This window comes from Solanum dulcamara, chromosome 8 (assembly GCF_947179165.1).
Source record: "Solanum dulcamara chromosome 8, daSolDulc1.2, whole genome shotgun sequence".
In the NCBI taxonomy this organism is placed as follows: domain Eukaryota; kingdom Viridiplantae; phylum Streptophyta; class Magnoliopsida; order Solanales; family Solanaceae; genus Solanum; species Solanum dulcamara.
In genome coordinates, this window is record NC_077244.1 from 8,496,228 (window position 1) to 8,519,331 (window position 23,104).

At 33.6% G+C, this 23,104-nt stretch overlaps 1 protein-coding gene and 1 pseudogene across 4 annotated transcripts; both read left to right on the plus strand.

The window, feature by feature from the left end:
* The first annotated feature begins 1,058 nt into the window (after window positions 1-1,058).
* On the plus strand, window positions 1,059-2,352 carry LOC129899778 (histidine kinase 5-like; annotated as a pseudogene).
* Window positions 2,353-19,177: 16,825 nt separating this feature from the next.
* On the plus strand, window positions 19,178-21,535 carry LOC129901467 (putative pentatricopeptide repeat-containing protein At1g12700, mitochondrial). 4 transcript variants are annotated; one of them, XM_055976656.1, is made up of 3 exons: window positions 19,201-19,275; window positions 19,366-19,418; window positions 19,577-21,535. In XM_055976656.1, exons 2-3 carry the CDS (start codon window positions 19,390-19,392, stop codon window positions 21,009-21,011), a joined length of 1,464 nt encoding a protein of 487 aa, XP_055832631.1. In that variant the 5' UTR covers window positions 19,201-19,275; window positions 19,366-19,389; the 3' UTR covers window positions 21,012-21,535. The 4 variants fall into 4 exon arrangements, with proteins under 4 accessions (XP_055832629.1, XP_055832632.1, XP_055832631.1 ...); XM_055976657.1 differs by lacking the exon at window positions 19,366-19,418 and having other exon boundaries at window positions 19,188-19,275; XM_055976655.1 differs by lacking the exon at window positions 19,201-19,275 and having other exon boundaries at window positions 19,291-19,418.
* Window positions 21,536-23,104: the final 1,569 nt, after the last annotated feature.

Consider the following 23,104-nt stretch of genomic DNA (forward strand, 5'->3'; position numbering starts at 1 on the left):
TGATTATTTGTATCCCATTTTCCTATTATGTATCCCCATTTAGTTATTCATAAAGCTTGTATAAATATGTTTTTTTGTGGGGGGTAATGGAATATTTCAAATGACGTTATACATCCTTCAAATCGTTAGGCCTATTCTTGGCGCGAAAAGGTTACATATCTGCTAAGGATGCGCAATAATTGTTTATGTGCTATATGCTATAACTGTTTTTGTGAGTATGTTGTTTTATTTGGAGGCATGCTAGTCCACTTCTTTAATTATTTTTTTTTCTAGAGCCTCATAGGCATAAATATCGATTCACTATCGAAAGTGCGTCCAAATATTTCACGAGTCTTTAGTTTCCCAACAAAATTCGAACTTACTCTCAAATCATACAAAAAAAAATAAAAAAAAAAATATACCAAGTTGGTCGAACTACGTAGGACCTGATTTCTCCTTTGTGAGATACGTAGGCAACCTTTCAAGGCTCGGTCCCTGTTTTTGAAGTTTTCAGTTTTTCCTCATTCTTTCAAAGAAATTGAGAATTTTTTTTCTACATCTAAGAAAAATGATGGTACAAAGTTGAAGCGCAAAAATTCGTGATTCAACACAAGTCAACCGTTCTCACACATCCATTATAAAATTAAATGAGCCAATTTTTGTCCGTTTACTCTTTCTTCACCCATGGATTAGTTTGTATTCAAACAAAGCAACATTTATATGTTTAGTTCATTATGAGATATTTTGCATTAATTATTACAAACACGAACTAATACTTTTGCTTTTGAGTTATTCTTATTTTTTCAGGGGAGACTGATTTGTGTCGGAAATCAAACTTGCTTGCTTCTCAAATATCGAGGGTTCAACCAAAATTGATTTTTTTTTCTTCCTTTGCAGAGGCTTATTAAAGGACATCATGCGATAAATGATTGTCTCTCAATTTTAAGAGGGACAAAGGGTTCATGGGAAATAATGATGATCTTGAATTCCACAATGCACCAATACATAACTTGAAAGATAAATCGGGGGAGTCTTTGACTATGAAGTCCTACTTCTATATTTTGTTACTTATTTTTATAATGGCTCCTCTTTCACACTTTTCTCGTATCTTTACAGGAAAACCGTCCCCGATAATAGTCGGGGATGGTTATAACAATGTATGGTTCTCGTGAATATCTAAGGGAGCTCAAGTCATAAGAGACAACCCTCAAGAAGAGCACAACAACAAGAACCAGAGCTCAAGAAATTAGAGTTATTGGAGAAGTATCAATTCGAGGAAGAAAGATATAGGGGTGATAAACATTCAACCTCTATATTGGATGAACAATTGAAGAGGTACATAATCCAAGAGGCTCCTAGAAAAGAAATGATGTAAAAATTTAAGATAAAATAGAAATAGATACTGAGTATGATATCATAAAATACTGAAAGCAGAAAGCTAAACATTTGGACAAATTGTTGGAAACAAGTGTTCCACAGGATGCAAATATTAATTGAGAAATTACAGGAAATTATAGAAAAGCAAGTGTTCAACGGGATGCAAATACTAATTGAGAAATTGTAGGAAAGCATAGAAAACCTTGAAAGGCAGTCCTCTCCAGTGGAAGAATTATCCAGACTCTGAAAAAGAGCAGATAATTTCTTACACTTTGCCTTCCAAAATGCACCTGTTATTATCGGCCACTAGGACAATGAGTTATGCTATCTACAATAGTTTGCCAAGTCTGTATGAAGAGGACATCATCGGTAAAACAAATGTAGAGATTTACTGGTGCGGGTGCAAAGGAATCTCAAGACCTCAAAAGAGAGGTTTTGGAACGGGGAATATCATCAAAGAAGGAAATTACATATGACACGGGATTATTTGGGTCAAAGAATTTTCTAATATATGTTGAACCTGTATTCAATAAGGCAGGAGAGACAATTGGTGTAAATTACATAGGAATGGAGATAACTGATCAGATAAGGAAAAGAGAAAAAAATGGCAAAGCTGCAAGAAGAGATAGTTGTACAGAAGGCCAAGGAGACTGAACTTAACAAAACTTTTCACATAACAGAGAAAACTATGCGAGAGAAACAAATGCTTGCAACCATGTCTCATGAGATTAGATCCTTTTGTCAGGAGTGGTCAATATGATCAAGATTCTTTCTACCACAAAATTGGATAAGGAACATCGTCAGCTTGTGAATGTAATATTGTCTTCAGGAGATTTGGTTCTTCAACTAATAAATGACATCATTGACCTTTCTAAAGTCGAATCAGGAGTAATGAAGTTGGAAGCCACAACATTCCGACCAACAGAGGTTATAAAGCATGTTGCAGCATTTCCACATAAAATATTAACATTGGAAGACCACACCAAGTTTGTCTAAAGCTCTAAATTATTTTATATATCATATCTGCATGAACTACGCACACCTGATTCTCATCTCGGTGAGATACGTAGGCAGCTCTTCTTGGGTTCGGTATTTCTTTTCAAAATAATAAAATAAAATAAAAAATTAAAATTAAAATAATAATAATAATAATAATAATAAATTAAAATAATAAATTGTGTACATATTTTAAGAATCATATCTTCTTGATTGGGACAAATACAGTTGGGAGCATGCGAAATATTCGGTATGATGAAAAAACGATTGGCTTTGTGGTAAACCATAGCTTCTGTTGGTATCTTTCATTTATACTTTTGTGATGCTTGAAAATTCTCTTGCACACATTCAAGGTAAGAATAAAACCAACCTCATGGTTTTATGTGCATTGTGTGGTGAGCTTTAGATTAAAATTCAATTGCATCGCACTGTTGATCTAGAACTTGGCCTGAATGGTTGTTGAGGCGAAATCCTGAGTAATGTTTGGTTTGAGAAAGGATTGTAGGCCTTTTTTGATCCGATTGTGCCTTTCAAAGCCTACCAAATAACATTAATCCCTAGTTTTCCCACTTTGAGCCTAAAGCATTTTCTTTGGACAACCACATCTTAGCCATTTCCCTTCTGAGTGCTTACATGCACTATCCCTCTCTTGGCCCAACCTCCTTGAGCGCACCAAAGATGTGCAAATTATAGAAGAAGATCCAACTTCGAAATTGCCAAATGCAAAAGACGTAAAGTCTCCAAAGTCAAGAAAGCAAAGACGACTTTCAAAAAAAAAAAAAAATCCTACAAAATCGATGTAAGACGAAAAGGAAACTACTCCAACAAAAGAGGAGAAACCTCAAAAGAAAGGGGTGAAAAAGAGAAAACCTCTAACAAATAAGGACTCAAAGAAGTCAAGACAAAAAAAAGAGGTGAAAAGCAGAAAAAACTCTATCAAATAAAGACTCGAAGAAGTTGAGATAAAAGAAAGAGGATTAGACGTCAAAGGCGTATCAATCATCAAAGGCACAAATTCAGTGTGATGCTCAAGGAGAGATTAAGTCACTTTTATCCCAAATTAATATCTCACCCGTTCCCTAAGCATACATTACAAACCAATAAACAAGCCCTATATGATCTCATTCCAAATATTCTCACATTAGTGGAGACTTACATGCAGGCCAAGCATATGGTATCACAGTTGCATGCGTTGAACTTTCTTGAGAGTGTGAGTGCACTTTGTAAAATGTTCTCAAATCAAACACTTCATATATGTGCGAAATAGAACTTTCTTTATTGTGAGGGCACTTGAAACATGATGATTGGTATAATTCTAAACCTTTGTTGGAAGCAGGATGAAAAAAATCTTGTCGACACTTAAGTATGTTTGAGGTACTACTTGAAGCTATAGGAATTACCTTGAAGTCAATCTCAATTATGAGAAAGGAAATGAGAAATATTTCTATGCATTCCTAACTGTTGATACCAATTGTAGTCAAAATTTGACTATCTTTTTACATTCACTTAAAAAAAAAAAAAAACTCTTGCATTTGTCCTTTGAAAGTGGATAGTTTGCTCTAAATAATGTAACATTAGGGTAATCCCATTGATGTGAGATGCCTATTTTACTGGATCGTCCATATCAAACGGGTGGAATATCTCGTGTTTTTAAGCTAGAAATGTTGTAAGTAATACAATTTTCCATGTCATTATGCTCATATTATACATGTGTCTATTGATTATCTTGTCTCAGATTTTGCAGCATTCATCATCCAGAGAGTTTGGAACTACAGTTGACCTGATTCCTGCACATACAGGATATGTAGGCGCCACAATGGCTCGGTCGTTTTCCTTGTAAGATTTTCATTTCTCCCTTACAATAAAACTGGGACAGAATTTTTGAGAAGATCTCAAAAATTCACAAGAAGATACAATCTCCGGCAAGTCAAGATTGGAGAACATTATAACTTACAGGCACCCACCTTCTAATGCGGGTATTGCATTACATTGCATAGGCACCCACCTTCTAATGCGGGTATTGCATTACATTTTATAGGCACCCACCTTCTAATGCGGGTATTGCATTACATTGCATAGGCACCCACCTTCTAATGCGGGTATTGCATTACATTTTATAGGCACCTATCTTCTAATGCGGGTATTGCATTACATTGCATAGGCACCCACCTTCTAATGCGGGTATTACATTATATTTCATAGGCACCCACCTTCTAATGCGGGTATTGCATTACATTGCATAAGCACCCACCTTCTAATGCGGGTATTGCATTATATTTCATAGGCACCCACCTTCTAATGCGGGTATTGCATTACATTTCATAGGCACCCACCTTCTAATGCGGGTATTGCATTACATTTCATAGGCACCCACCTTCTAATGCGGGTATTGCATTACATTTCATAGGCACCCACCTTCTAATGCGGGTATTTCAGTATACAAATATCTTGAAATATCTTCCAATGCATTGCACATATGCTTTCAAATGTTTTTAAATATACCGCATAAATATTTTCCAATATATTCAAATGCACTGCACAAATGCTTTCAAACATTATCAAATGCACTCCACAAATACTTTCAGATATTTTTTTTTAAAAAACACATTCCACATGACTTTCAATTACTTTCTAATGCCTTGCACAAATGCTTTAAATACAATTGCATGAAACACTTGCAAAAATGCAATTTTTGCAAAGACGTCATTTGCATAAATCATCGATTTCATAAATCGCAAACTTAAAAAGTCACATTTCTTCATGAATCATTTGGTTTAAGGCCTCATTTCATTAATCATCGCTGAAAGGCACCATTATCATGCATCATCGGTCTTAAAACTGTATTTTTCATACACTTTGATTTTATTGAATTATTACGGCTTGCAAGGCCGCATTTGCTTATACTCGCACCCTAGAGGTGTCATTTTCATGAATTATTACATATTGCTTTATATTTAATATTTACTAATTGTCTTATCAAGTTTAAGTTTTGCAGAAACCGTAGTACAACGTAGAATTATGTCTAATCAGTGAACTAAGGATATTTGTTCGAAAGACAAACTCACCAATAATGCTCATTAATCTACTCTCGAACGCTACTCATCCTATGTCCCACCATTTGGGACAAAATTGGCTATTACGTCAACTTCTTTGCCCAAAAACTCTTTCATCGTCTTCGGTCAAAGAGGGACAGCTGTTGACACCCAATTTTGACCAACTCATGACTTTTTTTTGGATTGCTCTCTTAATAAATAAGCATTTTCAAAATTATTTCTTTATTAAATAAATTAATTTATATTTAGTTTTACCTAATAAATCATATATTTTTACGTTTGTAATTTAAAATATTTTGCTATTTATTAATATTCAAACTATTTTTTTTTTAGTAATGAGTTTCATATATTTGAATATTTTTTACGTATCTATTGAGTATATATTATGTATGTGTGTATTTTCTTTATATATATAAAAAATATATTTCTTAACTAAGTTTATTTTATAATTTACTTATTCATATTAGCATGCACATATTACATATCTATTTTAATACGTCTTATATATATGGGTTTATAAATTTATTACTTAGTTAAGTTTATTATATATTTTAGTTAACTATATTAATTATAGCTCTATTTTATTACATACTATATACATACATACATACACATATATTTACATAGTATATATATAAGTAGTTACTTTATGTATACAAATATTACTACTTGATAAAGTTTATAATTTTACTTGTTCAACATATATATTATAGTTATTATCTAGATAAGTAATCTATTTAATTTTCCTCCATTTTTATTTTTTAAGGTGTAGTGTTCTTTATTCAATTTATTAAAATTTTAGCCAAATAAGATTTAATCACATCCACCCATTTCATCTCCATCAAATACGAAGATCCAATCTCAGTCGCTTATCAAAAATTGACCAATGGTCCAGATTAAAAGATAATTTATTTCCTATTTTTATCCCTAAGACCCAAAATCCTAAAAAAACTAAATTTTTTTCTCTTTCCATTATCACACAAAAAGACTCACTCTCTCTAAAAACTCTCTTCTTCACTATCTCTCTCTCTCTACACTCTCTTCATCTTCTCCAAAGAGAAAACAAGACAAGTTACCGTCCTCACCATTCTCCCCCTTATCTCTCTCCTTTCACGCACCATCGAATACCTCTCTCCCACTCGTCTCCGGCGAAATCTCCAACGAACCACGCCGGAAAAGCCACCAAGCCGCCGCTAGACTAACAAGACGAGAGGTCGAAGACGGATTTTTACAAATCCGTCTTGGTATGGTTTCGTTTAACTCTTATTTTACTATATATGTTGCGTTCCTTTAGATCTAAAAGTTCATATATTTTTTTATTTGTGTATATGTTGGGTTGATTACATCTTGTGTTCGGTGTTCTTGATAAGTTTTCTTGCTTGGAAGATTTAGATCTTTTTCATGTTAGACTCCGTTTACTAATTTTATTTTGCATAACAAATATTGGGATGATTGATTACTCTAACCATTATTGTTATTTTCTTGCTTATAAGATCCATATTGTTCACATGTTACTACACCACTTTAGTTCTTAATTTTTGATCCAAATGATTTGATAAACTCAAGATTAAAAGATTTTTGTTCATTCATAATTGATTGAGATTGAAAGGCATATTTATGTTATTTTTGTTTTTGTTGTTGTTGTTCTTGTTCATGTTCTTGTTCATGTTCATGTTCATATTCATATTCATGTTCATATTCATGTTCTTACATTTTAATTATGTTCATATTTATATTCTTGTATTTAATTAAGGTTTCATGTTCATATTCATGTTCTTACATTTTAATTATGTTCATGTTTATATTCTTGTATTTAATTAAGGTTTCTTGTTCATATTCATGTTCTTATATTTTAATTATGTTCATATTTATATTCTTGTATTTAATTAAGGTTTTTATAGTGAGATTGTTATTATTTGCTATTGTCTAAATGCATATCTTTTAATTTGGGTATCTATTTGATTAGCTAATTGATAACCGATATTTTATTTTCTTGATTTAGATTTGAGAAATGTTTAATATTTTGCTAATCAGGCATAATTTGTTGATTGAAATATTTCACTGTTAGGAAATAATTATAGTATTTTTTATAAAATTTGCTAGCATGTAGTAATTATTTTGGTATTTATCATAATTTATCTTGCCTCCCTTTATTAAATTTGAAATAAAGTTATTACCCTACTACTTTAAATAAAGTTATTACCCCACTACTTTAAATAAAGTTATTACCCTACTACTTTAAATAAAGTTATTACCCCACTACTACTTTAAATAAAGTTATTACCCTACTACTTTAAATAAAGTTATTACCCCACTACTACTTTAAATAAAGTTATTACCCCACTACTACTTTAAATAAAGTTATTACACTACTACTTTAAATAAAGTTATTACCCTACTACTTTAAATAAAATTATTACCCCACTACTACTTTAAATAAAGTTATTACACTACTACTTTAAATAAAGTTATTATCCTACTACTTTAAATAAAGTTATTACCCCACTATTTTAAATAAAGTTATTTCACCACTACTTTAAATAAAGTTAGTACCCACTTCTTTAAAATAAGTTTTAAATAGTTTTTATTATTTTAATTATTTGGAGGGATGATTACATGTCTACTACTTATGTAATAGACTTTTATTTTGGCCAATGAAAAAATCTCTCCGTCGGTTTTCGAGGCCTCTCCATTTTAAAGACGGAAATTTTAATTTAAGTTTACATTATATATTATATGTTACAAGTTGAAATTGGCCGATGAAAAAATTACCGTTGATTTCCAAGGCCTCCCATGTTCATAAGACGGGTTTTATTTTTGTATTAGTATTATTATTATTGTTATTATTATTATTTTTATTATTACTATTTATATTATTTATTATAAACATGTTTACTAAGTATTTTTACAGGCACTGGAGCAAAATTGACTGATATGCAATTTCATATATATCTGATATACAAGAAAACTATTGGTTGTATGCACTAATATACAGTGTATATACAGTTGTGATATACATCAGAATTGGCCCAAAAGCCCAAAATGCAGGTGGCCCAACAGCTTAGTCCAGGCGTACAGAAACTAAGTGTCGGGCCATATTTTTTATATGTTCATTACTTATTTTTTTTTTTATTATTATTTTATTGATTCGGTTTGTAATAATTAATTTATTTATGTTGTTCATGATTGCTTAGATATTAATCTTAGTTTAATTTAATTTAATTAGAATCCCCTAAAGATAAACCAATTCGTGTCAATTTACTTTTTAGATGATTTCTAGTTTTAATTATTTAACCTAAGTTTGGCCGGTAATCGTTTTTAACGAATTTTAAAGGATGCTTAATCCCTTCCCTTTAGAATAACTAGAACCCTTACCTAGAATCATATAAGTTACGTAGACCATTAAATGGAGTTAATTTTAGCATTACATTAGTTGATCATTTAGGTATCCTAATTTACCTTAAAAATAATTAGGTGGCGACTCCTTAAAATTAAATAATTTAGGAATCATCAATATGTTGTACAACATTTGACCTCGAGTTAAAATGGGGTATAACAGTTAGTACGACATATGTACTGAATATATAGAGCATAAAATACCATAAAGTAGGTCACATCTGAAGTAGAGATTCAGGAGACAAGTATAATAATAAAGAAATTACTGTACGTGTTCCTTATGAAATAAAATCATGCATGATTATATCATATATCATATCTGAACCATTATGGACTCGGTGAATCTGTCATATACATGTATATCATATTCGGCCCATCATGGGGATCAGTGTCATCATCACATCATCATGTCATCATCATATATATATATATATATATATATATATACTGTACCCGGCCCTATAGTGAGAGACTCGGTGAACAATGTAGTGAAGTTGTGCACAAATACATACCCGGCTCGAGACTCGGTGAAAAATATATTGAGGCATGCACGAGCAGAGTAGTGAGAAACCATATGCAAGTTAAATAATATATGAGACTCGATAGAATATTCAAAATAAACCATCATTTGAAAATAAATAAACTAGTCATTTCAAGCACCTTTCAGTTGTCATTATGAATTATACCAAATATGAATTATACCAAAATATGAATTATATTAAAATAGGACAGCTGGAATCATACACATGTATCAAGACATAATGATATAAGTTCTAGGAATCAAGAACATTAGCCATCCTAGTGTCTTTAAGAATAGGAGCTTCTTTGGAATTTATATATTCGTCGTCTGTTTGTTTCATATGGATCATCCCAAAAGAAAGAAAGGTTAGCTTTACATACCTTTAGCGTTTATCCGTACACAACATATATATACTTCCCCATAGTGTCTCAAACTATATTAAGATGTTAAGCACTACGGTTAAGCTATGGAAAGGCATAAAACATACTTTATCATTGGTAGGTTATTTCTAAAAAAATTGGACAACACCTCTCCTATACCTCTCACTTTCCTTACCTCCAAATCAGTCATACTATCACCAAGCAACATCAATAATCACACATTCAAATGTCATGTTAAGGTAAGCCAAGACAAGACTCAAGAATACTTCCAAATAATCCATATAACAATTGACTTTCATTAATTATCAACATGACGACTGATGCTATCGGATTATTACTAATAGGATGCAGCTACCACACCTTATCGAAATGATTTATAACAGCCCAATAATTAATCATATAATGCATAATCATAACTACACTTAATACTTCCATTCAACACAAGAAGCCACACATTACAAGCAACCCTTAAATTAATTACAACTCCAACTTGACATGTCGAATGTTTTTATTTTCGTTATATGATCAGCCACAATAACAACCGCAACATTAATCGATATTAATCCACCATTTTTAATTTAGAACAGCCCCAATATGGCCCAAATGGAGATTTAACATTAACATATATAATCCCTTCACTTTTAACACATAATCCATAACAATAATAGCAACAACAACAATCAACCCAATCTAATTCAAGCAACTCCAAATCTGTCAATTTCAACACCAACACTAATCATGGAGTTTTCTTACTTTCAATTCCATTTAATACAAGTTAATCTCTTCATTATAACAATATTTCTAAGTTAAGGAAGCCCACATTCATAAAATCTGACAACAATTCAAATCCACATACTACTACTACATCTTCAAGTTATCTTTAATAATCAATAATCATAACGTTCATCGAAACAACCCTACAGCAGCCCAACCAATATACAACACAAGATATATTCTTAAATATCATTAATTTTTCAAGCTCAACAAGAACAATAACAACATACCAAAACATCCCCTAATTAACCACATAAAGATGCTCAAAAACCTTATGAACCCCTACAACACGCCAAGCAAACCACCTCTAATTTTTATACGTTACTTTGTACAATCTTTTTATCTATTTTAATGATATTTAGCAGCAGCCCCATGACAGCAAATCACTCATTTAAATGTAAGAAAACTATGTTAATGTTACACCAAGTTCTACAACAGCCCACAAATATCATACCAAATAGCTCCAAAATATATATGCAATATTTTCATACACTTTATTCTTCCAAATTCAAGAACAAAAACTCATCAACAACATCAAAATAATATCAAAAATTATTGTACATCATCATTCAGCTAATTCCATCCATTTAATCTACCTAAAACAACCCCTTAATCTATAAATCTCAACAAATCAACAAACGAGTTTATAACTCTATTTTCTCCGTTGTAATCCGTTAAAATTCAAAATAAACTTGTTAACAATGAAAAAAGGACTTTAAGATTACCTCAACTGTGTAGAAACCATATTAACACTTCTCATTCTTGGCCAATGTTTAGCTCAAATTGAAGGCAACGCGACGTACAACATTTTTCTCTTCATGAGCTTCGAGATTCGGAGCTTAAATTATGGTCAATTTTGGTGTTTCTCTCTAGGGCTCTCCTCTCTTACTCTCTCTGGAAATTTATGGACATCTTTGGTCTGAACTCTGAAGAAAAAAGCTGGAAAATTCCATTTAATGGAGTGGGTATTAGGCCTGACCTAAGTTGGAATCGGGTTAGGCCGAATCCACTGTTCAGTTCGGCCGTTTTTCCTTAAAACGTCCATATCTTTTTATCCCTCTATCACATTCTGACCCACGACCTATGGTTGGAAAGATATTTCAATTATATACCACTTTAATTTTGGGATTTTTCCCAAGTTCCAAATACTAAAGGAGTTTTGGCCTCCCGAAGTCAGATCACCTGAAAATGTGACTTAAAAAAAATCTTTTTGATGGTTTCCACTTCGAATTGGCTCAAGGGTCCTTCTTGAGTTGTGTTTAACTTCACATATATTATCCATATAACTTATTAGATGTCCTTTTAATAAAAATCCCATCATATGGGCTCCACTTCATCTCACAGTTATGAGGGCTATATATTTTTTAACATATCATTCCAATCATTTTGTACGAACTCCAAATATTATATTCATGATATCCTCATGCTACTATAGTAGAATCTCATTCTCTATACTTGTAATATTTTCTCCTCCTCGAGCTCACATTAAGACATCTGTAGCCTTAGTGACAAAATTTTCTGGGATGTAACACTAGCATAGCAATCAAAAATAGCACGATAAGTTGAAAGCTAATCCATACTCAATATAACATCAAAGTCTACCATCCCCTGTATAATCTTGTCTATCCAAGTGTCATACCCGACTAAAGAAATGAGACAGGATCAATACACTCGATCCACCACTAAGGGCTCACCCACGGGTGTAGAAACATATACAGGCGAGGGCATGCGGTCACAAGCCAAATCAAATCCAAATGCAAAATAGGTAGACACATACGAGAATGTAGATTTGGGATCAAATAACACAGATTCAGGTTGATGAAAAACTAGGACGATACATGTAATAACCGCATCTGAAGACTCAACCTTGGGTTTCCCTAGAAAAGCATAACACTAAGCTCCTCTACCACCACCCGCCTTGAATTGTACCTCTACCAGGCAGAACTACAACACCACTAACAGAGGCCCTACCACCTTTATCTGTTTGAGCTCTGCCCCGAACTCTAGCCGGAGGTGCCGAATCTCTTTTTGGAGCCGCTGAATAAGTACGTTGGGGCCTTGAATGAGTTGTAGTAGGCACAAGCACATCTAGTGACCAAAATCTCCACAACTAAAACATGATTTTGGAACAAAGGATTGCTACAAAGAACCTTATAGAATACTATAACCACCTTGGACCCTAACCTTGAGATCTCTGAACTACCTGCCCACTCTCAAATGTTGGCATAGAAGCATGAACGGGTCTCTGGTGCCAAAATAAACTGTTGCCTCTATGCGAACCCCTACCTCCAGATGAGTTACCTGAAAACTAACCACTAGCATGGGCTATCTTGGGGTCCCTAAACTCCTCTCTGACCATCAATTCTGCCTCTTTGGCGATGCTTACAATAGACTAGAAGTAAGCCCCCTCATGAGCCGATCTGAACACATAATACCGAATAGAGAAAGTTAATTCCTTCACAAATATGCGGACTCTCTTCGCCTCATCTGGGATTAATGTTGTAGTATGCCTCGACAACTGGCAAAAATATTCCTCATACTCGTGAACGAACATACCACACTAAGTCAAACGTTCGAACCTTAATCTACTCTCCTCACGTATGCTCCATGGAATGAAGCGATCCTCGAAATGACTAGAAAAAACTCCCCACTCAATTGGAGAGGATCCAACTGGTCTGAATCTCATGAATGTCGTTCACCACTCTCTAGTTGATCCATGGAGATGGAATGCAGCAAATTGAACACCCCGGGCATCATCCATACTCACTGGTTCCAACATCTCACGACATATTGTCAAGAACCCATGAGCATCCGCGCTTCTACCACCTTAGAACTATGGTGGTTTCATCTTTTAAAATCTTTCATAGCACTACTGATCTGCTATAGTCATAACCATGTCTGGAGCAACTTGCACACTACCAGCTGGTGGGGGAACCAATGGTGGCTGACCCACGTGATCCTAAACCACTAGGGCCTGATGCTGCTCTAGTGTCTATGAATCTTGTGGCGTGCCTGCAACACCTTGAGTAAAACTCTCCAGCATACTCAGCATCATCAATAAGTTCTCCTGAAGCAATGGCTCCGCAGTCTCTGGAGAAACCTGGCACTCAACAACCTCAATATGTGGCTCTAGGGAAGCCTCTCTAGCATGGCCTCGGGTAGGTGTCGCTCTTCGGGCATGGCCTCTAGCTCAACCCCTACCTATACCCCCAACCAAGGTCTCAACAACAACCTCAGGGACTTTCTCCCCTCTACCAATAAATGTAGCTCTGTTACTTGATATCTGCCAAAACAACACTCGACACTCAGCACCAACGACAAAATCTCAGCACGATAAGAAAGAATGAATAAAGAAAGTTTCCTAAGTCTTCATAGCTTCTCAAACATAAGTGCAAACATCTCTATAATGATCATCTAGACTCTACTTAGACTTGTCTTGTACACGTGAGACCTATGAACCTAGGACTCTAATATCATTTTGTCACGAATCGAATTCGGGTGTGATGGAACCTATCCTTTCCCACCAAACAAGTCATCCTAAAACTCAACCATTCAAAAATAAAGCGGAAAACAGTTTAAATAGGCAAGCAATTAAACAAAAGCAAAAGTCTTTCAACTTAATTAACCCCCAAAGATTGGTTGTCATATGTACAAGCCACTAAAACAGAATGGAAATTAAAGATACGAGTCTCAATATGTCTTCAACTCTCTAATAGAGTAAAGCATAAAAGTACAGGAATCAGAGAATCTGCTAGATCACATAGCTACCTCTCTCAGTCTCTTGGAAGCCTCAAATAATCAATAGGATGAGTAATCGAAGTCCGAGCTCAGAACCTACATAAGTGTAGAAGCAAGGGGTAAGTACCAAACAACACGGTACCCAGCAAGCCGACTAACAAAACTAAGTAAATCTAATAGAATAAACGAACTCCTTTCCAATCCAACCAAATCTCCATAACTATAACATGCACAAAAAATTAGCCTAACCTAACAGCTCATGCTAAACAGTTCAAATAATACTCAATATCACAAGTCAGAGTATATAAGTAATCACGAGTCAAATGCAAGTATCAAGTCTTCCACACACAGATATGCAAGAATGTATATGCATACTCAATGATCATGTTCGTGTGCAATCACCGGCAAAGACCTTGGCATCATAATCTCGTCAAAAATGACCTCAGCATCACAATCCCTTACCAAAAATAACCTCAACATCACAATCTCGCTGGAAATAACCTTGACATCAGGATATCTCACCAGAAATAACCTCGACATCATAACATCTCTCCGAAAATGATCTCGGCATCATAATCATGTCTATCTCATCACAATGTTATAGAACCAATGCAATCAGCATGCCAGACAAGTAATGAGGAATATATCAAGTCAAATAATCCGCAATCAAAATCAGACTATCAAAGTATTTCATTAAATACACATAGATATCAAGATCACAACATGTCAAACCTGAAACAATACAATAGCACATTTCATCTTTTATTAACCCCGTCGATCAATTTAGATTATTTCATATCATATTTCAATCCGTAACCTCATCCTCGTTATTCTCCAATACACACAACAAAGGAAAATTCGGGAATTCTATAAGATTCACGGAGTTTTAGGGGTCCACTTGCCTTAGTCAAATTGCGATCAATCAATCAACGTGAGTCTTCCCCTTCCGAATATAGTCTGAATTGCCATGATCTATTTAAATAGTGTTTCTCAATTAGAAACCAAGTCCACGACACCAAAAAGGCTCAAATTCTGATTTCAAAAATGAGGTCTAAATCCGGAAATTTTACATGAACACGTTCTTCTAAGCATTTGAACTCATTGGTGAAAACTTTTTCAAAAAACAAGCTCAAATCAAATTAAAATCATCATTTGAAGAATTTCTCAAAGTTCTTGAAAAAGTGTCACTTTCATCAATTGAAATCACCAATTTTCCAGTCCAAATTCACAATTAGGCAATGGGTTACGAGTAGGGGTGTTCATGGTTTGGTTTGAATCGGTTATTAGTTAAAATCTAAACCAAACCAATTTAGTCGGCTTTTATATTTCTAAAACCAAACCAAACCAAACCAAAAAAATAACCATCGGTTTGGTTATTGTTAGTTGGGTTTGATTTTTTTTGGTTTTTTCGATTTGAAAGTAATAATTTTGTTAAGGGCATATGCATCTCGATACACAGACACCTATTACATTGAACAATTCACAGGAAAACTACTGTGGATTCAATTAAACAAATAAGCAATACTAGAGTTATTATTACACAAACACAGTGATTTTATTAAGCAATACTAAAGTCATTATATACCATAAATCAAAAGATGAGAAAAATATAAGCAAGTCTTTTCCAACAACTGAACTTCATCTAATGTACCAAGTTTCAGAAACAAAAAAAACTCATTTCCAATAGCATAAAGTTAGTTCAAAACTTAACAAAATATAAAGACTAAGTAATAGACTTTGATGGACTTAGACTTAGGGTTTTAATAGTTGGGCTAAAATTTAAATGTTGCACATGAGAAAATGGTAAAGTTAAAGACTTAAGTTTATCAAAACGTAACAAAATATTTATATTTTATTTGTGAATAATTATAAATATATATAATTTCTCGATTCGGTTTGATTATTTATGCGTTTCTTTTTAGTTAAATCAAAACCAAATCAATTTGTATTGATTTTTAAAATTTAAGACCAAACCTAACCTAACCAAATCAAACCAAATATCGGTTATTTTTAATCGGTTTGGTGCGGATTGAGGTTTGATTTGGTTTTTTAACCATAACCATGAACAATCCTAGTTACGAGGATTAGGGTTTAAAATCACTTACCCAATAGGTTCCACGCAAAAATTCTCTCCCAAATTGCCTACCCAATCTTTCCAAGTTCGAAAATGGTTAAAATAACTTAAACCCTAGCCAAAACCCATCTTTATTGTCGCTTAAGCGACTGCGGTCCGCTTTCGCGACTAATTGGTCGCTTTAGCGACCTCCGCCTCAACGTTATAGCTATCCTTCAGTCGCCTTCACGATATTGCTTTAGAGACCAATGGTTTGCTTAAAGCGAACCCCGCTTAAGTAACCCTTGTTGCAAAAGCGGGAGTCGCTTTAGCGCCACACCCCTCGCTAAAGCGAGGCTTGTACCAGATCACAACAAAAATCCCAAAAACCTCAAGTCTCAAAGTCTTCGAATGACCCTCGGGATTATATGGGAATCTTGTACACACAAATCATATATGCAACCATATTAAATTCAAAGTTCCGGACTCAATGGAACCATCGGAATTCGAATTCGAGGTCTCCTTGACCGGAATCCAAAAAGTCGCAACTAAACCAACTTTATGCCTCAAAATACCAAAATGCCTTCAGAGCTTTCGAAAATACACAAGAACTCTCCCTAGGCCTAAAATCATCCTCTGAATTCAATGGAGTCTTCGAAATTCAATTTCGAGCATCTAATCACCGAATGTTGAACAAAGTCAACTCAAAGATTTCCAACTCAACACCTCAAATCCACGATATTACCCCGAATATGATTCCATCAATTCTCCTAGACCAATTTCAACATTCCGAAAATGATGGAATCGGCAAAATTTCATTCCGAGACTTGAAACTCTGAATGACCTCAAATACCATTTTTGAGTCATTCAAACTTCTAAAACTCAAAGTTTACCAAAATTCTCAACTTTTCAAGAAAATTGAAAAAATCGACATCGTATATCAATCAAATGTGACTCGGGAAATCTGTTGAATGGGGTAAAACGGTTATTTTGCAAAAATTATTAAAAATGACATACAGGTTCATTACATATATCTGATCAATACATTGCATTAAGTGATGTATTCGACGTCCTGATACATCACGAAAGGTGATGTATTCGACCGATCTATCGCGTAAAGTGATGTATCCAACGTTCTGATACATCACGTAAAGTGATATATCAAAGAATAGGAGAAAGTAGGAATGTTTATAATTTTTTTAAATGGTAGAAAAATTTAGAGAATATGATAAAAATAAGTTGTGCATTTAAGTCATTTTTCCTTCATTTTATTTAAATATGCAAAAAGTAAATGCCTTTAAAGTAATTAAGAATTTTCCAACATTGGAGATTTTAAAATTTTCACATCAGCACTTACATTGTTATAAAAAGTCTCTAATCAAATTAAAAGATTTAGGGCAATGAAACGATTTGCGTGAAAAATAGATTATTATTTTTTTAATTTAAATGTAAGGTTTTTTTAAAAAAGAACTATTTCATATATTTTTAAACCTTTTTCTAAAATTCAAAATACCAGACATATGTAAGTAACGACAATAGTGTGTGTATTTTGATAGGAGGCCTTTAATACAATATTTCTAAATATAATTTTAAGCTATCTTGTAGTACCACTTTAATATCTTCAATCATGAAAATACAATGCCTTTGAAGGTTTAGGTATCACATGTTCAAACTATCCCAATCAACCTTTTATTATAAGAATCTGTTTAGTCATAAATATTGTCAAAAAATATTTGGGAAAAGTTTTGACATGTAATATTGTTTGGCCATATAATTTATCGTTATTTAGCAAACAATTCAAATTTAGTTTAATTGTTACTTTTACCCTCCATTATAATACGCGATCAATTATATCCCCACCTTCTACAAATTTATCACCCGTAACCCTCATTTGACAAAAAATCTCAAATCAGCACAATTTATTCATTTTTCTTAAAAACGACCCATCACACAAATTTGACCCATATCTGATCCTCTAACTAACTTAACCCAAATGAATTAAACCCATTTTTCATATCCATTGCCCAAACTATTCCCCAAAAAAATCATCTAGTGCTAAAATATACCTCTCTTGGCTGAGTGTCTTTAATAATTTTTAAAATTTATGAGTATAAATAAAAAATTTAACAGTTAAATATTCTTTAAAAAAAATACTATGACGAAACGCAAGGTGAGAAGGGTGTATACAATCATACCCTTACGTTATTGACTTAAAGTAGATGTTGTCATTAAAGCTCAATTAATTTGGATTCGTGCACCGCGAAATTTATTTTTGGGGGAGATGTTGTCAATAATGTTTTTTATATTCAAAACTCGAATTCAAAACTGTTAATTAAGAATAAAGAATACCAAGTATTCATGATAATTCAATAGACGTGTATTTCTTTTTAGGGAAAAGTATAAAAAAAATACCTCTTAATTTTTATTTATTAGTTGATTTTACCCTTACCGTTAAAATGAAGTTATTTTTATCCTCGCCGTCTACAAACTTGTCACCCGTATCCCTTTTTTAATGGAAAGCCCTAAATCAACGAAAATACTCAATTTTACTTAAATTACCCAATTTAATCCGATCCAACCTGCTTAATCATATAACTCATTTCATTTGCCTTGATTAACAACAATTTTTCAATTTTCTTTTTTAATACTTAAGGATAATCAATTAATAAATACTTTGTGAAAACCCCTCTATGTGAAATTCAAAACACCAAACATATATAAGTAACCATAATAATGTGTATCCAGGTGTTTTCATTAAAATCTCAATTAATTTGGATTTGCGCAATGTAAAATTTATTTCAGAGGATATGCTGTCAATAATTCTTTTTTTTTTTTTTTTCAAAACACCAAACATATACAATACATGTGTATTTCTTCTTCTTATATCTAATAAAAACATACTTTAAAAAAACCCCTCTATACAAAAGTTGTCCAAAATTAGGGTACAGATTCAGAGTGAGAAGCGCCCATCGAAGATGAAGAGAATTCCTTTGAGTTACTGCTCCAATGGTATCCCTTTTCTCTCTTTCTTTACTAATTCCATTTCTGGTTCGGCATTTACAGTTGTTAGACCTTATTCTTCATCCCATACTAATACAGTAAACGAGAATGTCAAGTGTTTAGATGATGCTGTTATTGTCTTCCATCAAATGGTTAGGATGAAGCCTCTTCCTTCTCTTGTTGAATTTTCTAAATTATTTAACACTATGATAAATAGGAAGCATTACTCTCCTGTCGTTTCTCTTTTTAGAGAAATGCAGAAATTGGGTATCCCAACTAGTGATTTCATTTTGAATATCGTGATTAACAGCTATTGCCTGATGCATCGTGCTGATTGTGGGTTTTCGGTGTTACCCATTTACCTCAAGAAGGGTATTCCATTTGATACCGTCACCTTTACCACACTAATAAGGGGAATCTTTGCTGAAAATAAGGTCAAAGATGCTGTAGAATTGTTCAAAAAGGTAGTGAGAGAGAAGATTTGTGAGCCCAACCAAGTCACATATGCAACCGTAATGAATGGGCTCAGCAAAAGAGGGCATACTCAGAAGACTTTAAGTTTGCTATGGTTAATGGAACAGGGGAACACTAAGCCCAACATATTTAACTACAACATCGTCATAGATGCCCTTTGCAAAGATGGGAACTTAGATGCTGGTATCGGCCTTATGAATGAGATGAAGCAGAAAGGCATTCCTCCAGACATAGTCACGTATAATTCATTGATTGATGGTTTGTGTAAGCTTGGTCAGTGGGATATGGTTAGGACTTTGTTCTCTGAGATGGCCTTGAACCTTAATATTTATCCAGATGTGCGCACCTTCAACATAGTGATAGATGGACTATGTAAAGAAGGGAAAGTTGTAGATGCCGAGGAATTAATGAAACTCATGGTGGGAAAAGGTGTAGAGCCTGATATAATCACCTACAATGCGTTGATGGATGGATATTGTTTGCGTGGTCAACTTGATGGAGTAAGGAGAATTTTTGATATCATGATAGATAAGAATATTGAGCCTGACAATATTAGCTATAACATACTAATAAATGGATATTGTAAGAAAAAGAAACTGGTCGAGGCCATGCTATTGTTTTGTGAAATTTCTCAAAAGGGATCAAAGCCTGATGTTGTTACCTACAATACTATCTTGCAAGGTTTGTTTGAAGTTGGAAGAATTGGCGATGCGGAAAAAATTTATGCCGAGATGCTATCCACGGGCACCATACCTGGTATATCCACACATAACACTTTGCTCAATGGTTATTTTAAGTATGGGCTTGTTGAAGAAGCTATGTCACTCTTTAAAAAGTTGGAAAGAAAGAGAGAAGATACTAGTATTGCAATTTACAATGTTGTTATTAATGGATTGAGCAAAAATAGTAAACTCAGAGAAGCTTATGCCGTTTTTGAGAAACTTTATTTCATTGGATTGCTTCCGGATGTGAGAACATACAATGTAATGATAAATGGATTTTGTCTTGAAGGGTTGTTTGATGAAGCTAAAGATATTCTAAAAAAAATGGAAGACAATGGTTGCTTTCCAGACAATGTCACTTACAATGTTATTGTGCAAGGATTTCTCAGGTGCAACAGAATTAGTGAAATGGCACTTTTCATGAAGGAAATGGCTGAAAGGGACTTCTCATTTGATGCAACTACAACTAAGTTTTTGTTAAATGTTATAAGGGTGAATCCTTCCGTCCTCGATATGATACCAGAGCTTCGCTCGGAAAAAAACCAGTGAACATTTCTTTCACTTGGTTTATTTGCCTAAACTGCCACTATTATACAATTTCCTTCTTATTGGGACGTATTTTCATTTCTTCCACTATTATTACTGTGTAAGTTAAAGAAGACTATATTACACTAGTTTCTAAAAGAATTCTGATTTTTCAGTATGAATTCTGCAGATGACTTGTCATGTAAGTTATCTTATGATTTGCTGTGTCCTTTCTGATACTAAGTTCGTATCTAAAGCTTTTAGTACTTATTTTCTTTTGGGCCTTTCTATAAGGGTGAACTAATTAACTTGCTCTTGAACTCAGAATTTCATTAGTATTTTCTTATTGTTTATGTTCCAATGGAAGATGTGTCATTCTTCCATTAGAAAGCCCTACTTTTTTTAGTATTTGTCAAAAGAAGTGCCTTAAATTGTTACCAAATGACATAAAAACAACCATTATTTTGCTAGTAAAGGCGCTATTATGGGTTGTTTATGAGTTATGACTTATCACTGATGTGGGGATAGAGCTACAAGTTTAAACTTGTTCTTTGGCTACTGTCTGTGTCTAATGTTTTTTTATCCCATGGAAATAGACCACTGCAACTCTCATTTTTCGTCGGAGTTTTTTCACTATTTGGAGTTGATGGGAGTTTGAAGATGTCAATAACTTGCTGCTGAAATTGGAGGCTGTCTCTCAATGATCAGGTTGGTGACTCACTGGTGAAAATTTCAGAAAGACGGCAAGTTTATTGTCAAAGTACTATTTAAATCTTTTAGGGAATGGGGAAGCATTCAAAAAAGGACTGGCCATGCAGAACAGTTTGGAAGACAATTGCACCCCCGAGGGCGACATGTTTCACTTGGATCGCTACTCCCCTGTCTTGTTCTGTGCAGCAGATGTTTTTGTGTGAAAGTGCCAATGAATTAGTAAATCATATACTGCTTCACTGCACCTTCACTAGACAGATCTGGACAATGTTTCGTGTTTTGGGGAATTGACATTTTCACAGTAATAATATTTGTTGAAGAAAAGTTTATTGTTCCTGAGAAGGACCTATTTGATTGGAATTTGCAGATGTACATGAATTGCTGCTGAAAAATTTCCGAGCGGCAGTCAAAACGGGAGTGTGAATGTGAGATGCCAGCGAAATGATCGCCAGATAGAGGCTGGAGCTGCTTCCTTCCTTGTGTGTCTAAGATATAAAGCGAGTGCACAAAAAAAAAAAACTGGAACTGAAATGATCTCCTTTCACTTTATCGTACTTGGAAGTCATTGGAGGCCAAGGTTGCTTACCGATTGTCGAAGTATACTATAAAAATATTTTGGGGAATATTGGGAGGATGCAACTGATGACAACTACTAATTTTTTTTTCTGTACTTGTTTCAAACGCAAAAACTTAAGCTTAAATACTTTGCTACATGTTAAGAGTAAATTAATGTGGAAGTCCACCAAGTGTCCTTAATTACGTAGGTGCGTTTTTGTGGAACTTCCATTTAGAAATTTACAAATTACTTCATCGTTTTAATTACTTATCATTATTAAGAAATTGGTATATAAATTAGGCATCATACATAAATATGCTTCTTAACTTGAATTCAACAAACAATTATGACCTATAACTTTACTAGTGCACAAGTAGAAAGTTTAACTATCTAAAACTTGAATAAATAGACACATTCATCCTACATGACAATTCTGTATCCTATGTGGTGTCCTACGTGTATTATGTTACGTAGGATAAGTGTGTCGACTTGTTTAATTTTATATAAATTTAAATGCCTAATTGTGCACACCCAATTTTGTTCTCATCTTTTTGCCTTCTTTCTTAGATAAAGAACTTCTTAGATAAACACCGTCGCCGCAACGCATGCTATTTTCCAGCACTCCAAACATATGAATCTCTCACATTGTTTCATTTACTCTCTCCTTTACTTTTTTTTAATAAAGTGTGAAAAATATATCTAATTTTTTATTTATTTTATATTTAAATTATTAGGAGTGAGAATCTTATATTTAAATTATCACTTATTAGTTTGAGAATTGTGGACAACACATTTCATATAAAAAAACACTATTTGTTTATTTGATCGGTAACATTAGTAAGTCATCCTG

Coding starts and splice junctions, on each gene's coding strand:
- LOC129901467 (XM_055976654.1), top strand. CDS start 19,242: ATGAAGAGAATTCCTTTGAGTTACTGCTCCAATGGTATCCCTTTTCTC.